Source organism: Telopea speciosissima, chromosome 7 (genome assembly GCF_018873765.1).
Source record: "Telopea speciosissima isolate NSW1024214 ecotype Mountain lineage chromosome 7, Tspe_v1, whole genome shotgun sequence".
Taxonomy (NCBI): domain Eukaryota; kingdom Viridiplantae; phylum Streptophyta; class Magnoliopsida; order Proteales; family Proteaceae; genus Telopea; species Telopea speciosissima.
Genome location: NC_057922.1, coordinates 57616967 through 57624338, shown reverse-complemented (window position 1 = coordinate 57624338; position 7372 = coordinate 57616967). Strand labels below are relative to the sequence as shown.

Sequence of the window (7372 nt, the reverse complement as noted above, 5' to 3'; positions counted from 1 at the left end):
ATACACCCACCACCCAATGGATCGATCATGTATGTTTACTAAGGAACAATTACTCAGCTACTCCACCAAGCCGAAAAGAATTTGCCCTTAAGGCTGTTCAAGAGATTGAATTCAATTCCAAACAAAGTCATTCAACAAATATCAGAAATTGTTCACAACCCTGCTCATCAAATTCAATGATATTCATAACTTATTGATCTACCTAACATGAATTCTTTTTTTTATTTTTTAGGGAAAAGAAAAAAAGAATTATAAGCAAAGAAAAGTTTATTTTTCTTCAGAAGCTTCTGTCACCCGAGAGTGGAAAAGACCAAGACCAGCAAAAATCCCTCCTAATATTAAACTTTTAATATCCTACAAAAGGGCAAAATTCAATATGTCACACCTACTAGACTACTTAGATCTCTGGTCAAAGAGTCTACCTCATCAGTGATAATCAATTGTTTTAAAAAAGCTGGAAACTGTTGAACCTAAGGGTGTCAAAACTATATTCCCGTCCATCATTCCTCAAGTCTCATAGGCTTCATCTGATTCTGTTGAATCTGGCCCATTTTCTCATCGAGCAAAGGGTACAAAATAAATCAGATTGAATTTTCGATCAAAAGTACTATGTGAAATCCTCAATTTTTTCCTCTTCCTCTATTCCTATCCCATAGGTACAACGTTTGAATCAATAGAGAACCCTTTCTTCTGTAAGCAAAATCGTTTACCGAAACTTAACCGAATCATTTACATCGAAACCATGAAATTGTCTAATAAATGGTTCGATCTTGGTTCAAAATTGAAACTGTTTAATTAAATAGTTTAAATCAAAGCCAACTGTTTAAACCGATTGATAAATACATAGTAAGTTAACCCATTAATTCATAGTTAGAATAAACAATTATGGTAAGAATAAATAAATTCCACTAACAATTTAGAGACATTCAAACCTTTTAAATAAAAAATCAAACATATAAACAACTATAACTTTACAATTATTAAAACAAAACATATAGCAATAACCAATTCAATTCAATGTTAAGTTTATATTTATTTCAATACAAAATTTAAAAAGAAAGAAGTCAATTGTATTTTTTTTTTAAATAATGAAACTGTTTAAAATATTTAAAACCGAACCATTTAAGCTGAAACCGAACCATTTAACACCCTTAGTTGAACCATTCTGGTCTGATGGCCTGTGACATCAGGTCCGACCATCAAGTTAACTACTATGACTTAATTTGCACTTATTGACAATTGCCATAATATAAGAGGGTTTCAACTGCCGCAGGGGATGATTTAAAACCATCCAACCTAACAAACCCACATCGGCTATGGACTGGTTATATATCTTAATGAAGTTGTTTGATTCTTTATATGGAGTGAGTAGGCTTGAGAAGGAACTAACTATTGTAGTGAGTTTGTTTCATGTTTTACCTAATGCTTCCTTTTCTCTCAAAACACTCTCTACGTATTACCTAAATCTCAATCCAATATATGAAGCAACCAAAAAGTCCAAACAAACCTTAATGAAGTGGGTGAAAATTTGTTGTCTGCAACTTGAAATAGTAGCAGTTAAGGTATATTGACAACCAACCTCTATTTAGATTTAGGGAGAATGTTCTCTGAGCGGGGGCACAGGCTGTGCCCAAACACATGGGGGGCGCAATGACCATCCTGCCCCCCTGAGTGGCAGGCCCATGCGGCACAGAGAACATGAGCCCCTAGATTTAAAAGCTGATAGAGTCAAGAGGTTGGTTTTTCCCTTTATGGGCCATTCTTCTTTGCTAAAAGGGTTGTTGGACTGGAATACAAAGCCCAGTAAATTTGTATTGGCTTAATGGGCTCATTGGCTAACTCAAAAGCCTGAATTTGAACTATATTAGGATGGGCCTCAACTTGGCTCCATTTAAAAATTTAATAAAAAATGTAAAGCCCAGGCCCAACTACATGCATTTCTCGTAAGGGTGAATTTGGAACTATAAACCATCCGTTTAAAATCGAGTAGAACTGAACCGACCAAAAAAAATCGATTTTGAATTTGGTTTTAAAAGAAGGAATCTTTTCTTGATTCGGTTCGATTTAAAACAGAACCGTATTTACTCTAAATTGTATTAGTAGTTTAGAGTTAGGGTTTGTTGGTTGCCATCAAAAGCACTCAAAAAGCCACTGGTGCACAAATGGAAGTTTGTTAAGTCACAAGTAAATTTGGGACATTTGTTGAATATTCATCCTTATGAATCCAAATGATTAAATATACACGGTTAACTTTGAACTATAATGTTTACCCCAAAAAAAAACTTTGAATTATAATTTCTCTGATTTTTACTAAAACAAGATACTAGAAATTTTTTTTTTTTTTTTCTATGGATTGTGCACTATATTCAAGTCAATTTGTGTTAGTAGTTGGAGACTCAATAGTGAAATGTCTTTGTGGGTGATAGGACCTAAACCCAATATGAAACTGAATAAGGAACCGAATACAAAATGGAATGAAAATCGAAGCTGTTGCCACTGCAATTTGCACCAACGTAATGACGTGGAGACATACACACGGTGGACTAGAACGTGAACAACAAAGAGAACTGGAGCGAACTCTGAGGAGAACTCTCTAATGCTTAAGTCAGAACTCAGAGCAACAAAAGTATTTTGCAGGGATGTTGAAAGAGCAATGGTTTGAGAGAATTAATACATGCGATTGAATGTAATGTACCTTGTACCTCATCTTCTTATTTATAGGATAGGAGGCAGAGAAGTTCGATTCTTAGTAGGAAGCAGAGAAGGAAGGTGGAACCAGATATATGTGGAGAACCCCAAAAGGAAAGATTTGCATGTAGGAGGTTTCCTTGTAAAGAGTCCTTAGCTCACTGATAACCGCGGAGAAATTCCGGTCCCAATAAGTAAGTTCTACTTATGGAAAGCTTGGATCTCGGTGAATCACGGTGGCTTTAGCTCAATCCACGATTTTACTTGATCTCTTCTACCACGTGTTGCATGTCCATTGGTGGACAGTTTTATGCGTATCAAAAACCAAATTGAGTCAACTCGATTTTGGTTTTGCAAATATTTTCCTATTCTTGATTCAATTCGATTTGGGTTTTGCCAATATTTTCTTATTCTTGATTCAATTCGATTTGATTTTGGTTTTGCAAATATTTTCTTATTCTTGATTCGATTCAATTTTAGTTTTGCAAATATTTTCCTATTCTTAATTCGATTCGATTTGGGTTTTGCAAATATTTTCCTATTCTTGATTCGATTCGATTTTGATTTCAACATTCAGTATCTTGCATCAAACTGAATGACGGATTGGAATAACCAAAATCGAACCAAACAGATTATTATTATTATTATTATTATTTTCCCTGCGAGTGTTTATATTTAAGATAATTTTTAAGAAAACAAAGTTGTTTTAAATTTCTTTTCTATGGATGAGACTTGAGACGGTGGCTATGGGCATGCCTCCCTAATTTCGGACTAACACGATAGTGTTTCGGTTGCATGAGTGCAGTTAGCACACCATCACGCACTTCTTCTCTCCCCTAAAACCCGTTTGCATCATCTTTATCTTTGTTTTTTTCAGTGTCAAAAAGAACTATTTAAAAACAAGAGCTTCTACTTCTACATTTGTTTTCATGAAGTCAATGACAATTCTACCCTTCGTTTGTATTTGATTGAAAAATTGAATCTATCTAATAGTGTATTAATTACTTAATTAGGCATGGAACTCCAAAAACAAAATTAAATTCAGGGGCTTTATTGTAATATCACGAACAAATAAAAATGGAAAATCTCGGTATTGGGTTTGTTCAACTGGAGAGGATTTCTTTCCAATTAACACTAATACGTGAAGAAAGCACTGGCGAGTGGCGACGGCGTCCATATATGTATGCATCAACGTCTCCTTTTGAGTTGTCGAAACTCTGCAGCTCACAGACTCAGAATAAACGAAGCTCTGTTTTGGAAGAAAATACAAACGGAAATGTCTGGTAGTTTCGGCGTCGATGGTATTGGTGGCGGTGGTATAGATGATGCGTATCGGCCACTCCCCTCCGTCTACCTGGGCTTCTTATCGATCTGGTTCCTTTCTGCATTCTCTTGGACTTTTAACACCTGGAACAACCGCCATTTTCAGGTTCGACTTTCTTTGTTTTCCCGGATTTTACGTTAATCGAAGAAATTTGAATGTGAGATTGTAGAAATTATTCGCAAAGCTTTCAATTTTCGTTTCAAGAATTCTAAGTTTGAGTTGAACAGAAGTGGAACGTTAATGAAAGTTTTTCTGTATTTGCGCAGTCAAACCATCTGCAGTGGACGCTCTCCTCTGTTCCATTGATTAAAGTTCTGCAGCTTACACTTTCCTTTCTCTTCTGGTACGTAGAAAGAAAGATGTTATATATGTACCCTGAAAGTTATTGGCTTAAAAACTTTGGATTCTGTTTATGTTCACCCTGGTTTCTTCATTTATTTCTGAACATGATTGATTATCTATCTACCTAAGATGCTTATGTTAGGTACTTGATCGATACGCCAAAAGCTCCGAAGCAGATGAAAAGCGTTAAATCAAACCCTTTAAACTATTCCATACTAGGCTGGCCTAATATAGCGCCCATATACTAGAGTGGGCCCTATTAGGCACATAACAGACCACCACGTTTTCGTAGTTGTCGTCCTCGGCGGCTCTCACTCTAGGCAGCTTTCACTCTGACGGTAGGTAGCCATTTCCAAGCGGCTTCACTCTACTCTAAGGTTTTTAGCTTGGCTGAAACACTCTATTCTAGGTAGCCCTCTCTTAGGTAGCCCTTTCCGTGACTCGAACCCATGCCGTGGTGCCCAGCTCTGATACCAAATGTTAGGTACTTGACTGATACGCCAAAAACTCCGAAATTGATGGAACGCGTTAAATCAATCCCTTTAACGTATCTCATACTAGGCTGGCCTAATCTAGCAGCCATACACTAGAATGGACCCCATTAAGCACATAACATCTTATTTGCCTTTGTTTTCGAAAAGATGAAATGTTTTACTCATCATTAGTTGCATTTCCATTTCTTCTTCTCTTCTTCAATTTCCATAACAATGCTCTTTTACAGGTATTCCTGCTATAACTTTCAGACTTGCTCTTTGTGGATGTCATTTGGGGTGTACGTTACAGGAGCACTCTTTCAGACAGTTTCATTTGTGTCCTTTTTGCTCATTTCTCATGGTTACTGTATCATGTGTGAGCGTCTTTCAGTACCCGAACGTCGTACTACAGCTGCACTTGGGTGTGTTTCCTATTTGACTCTAGTTGGTTACAGAGCTTCTGTACCTTACTTCACTGTGAGTCTCTTGTTTTCTTCCTTCATAACCATCCTGTATCTGCAAGTTGATACTCAGTAAAGTACATTTCGACATTAATATGAGCTAATAATTCCTTTACCTGTTATCCAGGTCCTTTTGCTTCTTAATTATTTCATATCATTCTATGTTATCTTCCACCACATATCTCAGAATCTCCTGGTTTTGCGTGAACAATTAAGCTCTATAGAGGATGAAGACATTCATATAATGCATGATGCAGTATACACAAAATACACTATGTTCAAGTATGTCTATGGATCTGATGTTGATTTAAATTACTTAAACTAAGAAAATAGAAGTGTAATTTGACCTTTAATCTATTTTGGTATTTGCTTTTTCTTCTATTCAGGAAATTCCAAAGTGCAATGCAGATGGTAGCCATGGCAGAGACTCTGGTATGAGTATGACATCCTTCTGATTTCATTGATCCTAATGATATTTTTCAATGTTCAAAATATGGGAAACAGTTTTTGAAACAATTGATGCATTTTGATACCAGATATATATAAACATGGATGATACCTCAGACAATTACTGGCTCCGTGTTTTAGTTCGAGAATGGGCACAGCTCTGCATTTTCTTGTATATTGGGTATGTTCTACCAACTTGTACAAGTTATTGCTTATGAATTTCCTATTTTTAAAAGAGAATTCAATGTTCACATGGTGATCTATTTTCAACATGAATCAGGGCAACACTCTTAATTATTACAACATTCTGCCTTGTGTTATCATATGTCATTGATTTCTGTACCTTCCAGGTGGACTTTCAGGTCACAAGAATTCTCATACAATTTCTCAGTTATGCCTAATCTAAAGTCTAAAGCGGGGAACATGGTGCCTCCCATCTACAGCATAGTAAGACTCCTTTCCCTCAGATCTAAAGACTTTTAAGAACTTTGCTTTTGGGATCTCATGACTAGAAATGTCTCCAACAAAACAAGCAAGGCAGGCTCAATGCCCACAAGTACAAAACCAATCCCAAATAGGAACAAATAACTGAATGCACAGTAGACAAGGTAAAAGACTAAAATGTCAAAAATTTCTCTACTAATGCCAAACTTAATTACAGGAAATGGATGCTGCAGCTTTCAGAGATTTCAGCTCTCATGAATGGCACATTGGGGTGGTAAGTGAAATCTTTTCAACTGTATTAGCTTATTTCTCTTTAATGAAAAAATTTGTTATTCCTGGACTTTTTCATGTGAGAATCACTTTGTTTTAAGAACTAAAAGTCATTCAACATTTTCTTTCCCCTTTTTGCATAGTGCCTGACTTAGGTTATTCTATTTCATTGCACTACCCAACACTTGTTGGTAGATAAGTAACAGAGATACTGCTGCAGATGTTGGTGTCCAAAATGGACACCAGGTATTCACAGTACATACTGTAAGAATTATATGGAATTTAGTAGAAAATTGAAGTCCAATCTTGTTCTTGCTCTTTAACATAAAGCAGATATGGGAAATTTTTTGAATACCGAAATGTCCTTTTTTGTATAGCTTGGTAGTTGGTCCTAGTACTGAAAGTTCAAAATGTTCAACTATTGCAGCCAACTTCCTCTCCAAATGCAGAAAGCTCTACAGATTCATTTCTAGTCATAGTTCAGCATCCGCATTCATATAAAGCAAGTACTGGAAGCCAAATAGTCCACACATAGCTGCTAGTGTGCAACAACTACAACCGCAGCACCAAAGATTTAGAATACGATTCATTTTCATGAAACAGCAATCTGGTATAACAATTCAGGACCTGAATTGATTGATACCATTGCTTCTATGTACTAATATCAGCGTCAAGTAGGCACTTTGACTGCAAATATCTCATGATGGCAGAACGACAAGTTAAAATTTATTTTTTTTAATCTTTTATACATGTTATTTCCTGTTACAGCCACCTGAAGGCAAGGTCTGCACTCTTGAGAGTCATAACTTTATACCCTTTTGGGCTAGAATGTTGTTTCCATTCACCCCTTCCCACCAGTTAAAATGTATATTTTCTGATTATGGGAGCATAAAATTATATGAAATTGCAAATTATGAACTTAA

General features: G+C 36.0%; 1 protein-coding gene across 1 annotated transcript; it reads left to right on the top strand.

Annotated features, from left to right (window-relative positions):
* Window positions 1-3964: 3964 nt before the first annotated feature.
* On the top strand, window positions 3965-7022 carry LOC122666949. The gene is made up of 9 exons (XM_043863074.1): window positions 3965-4117; window positions 4279-4355; window positions 5076-5304; window positions 5416-5570; window positions 5675-5720; window positions 5825-5916; window positions 6086-6182; window positions 6397-6453; window positions 6877-7022. Exons 1-9 carry the CDS (start codon window positions 3965-3967, stop codon window positions 6982-6984), a joined length of 1014 nt encoding a protein of 337 aa, XP_043719009.1. The 3' UTR covers window positions 6985-7022.
* Window positions 7023-7372: the final 350 nt, after the last annotated feature.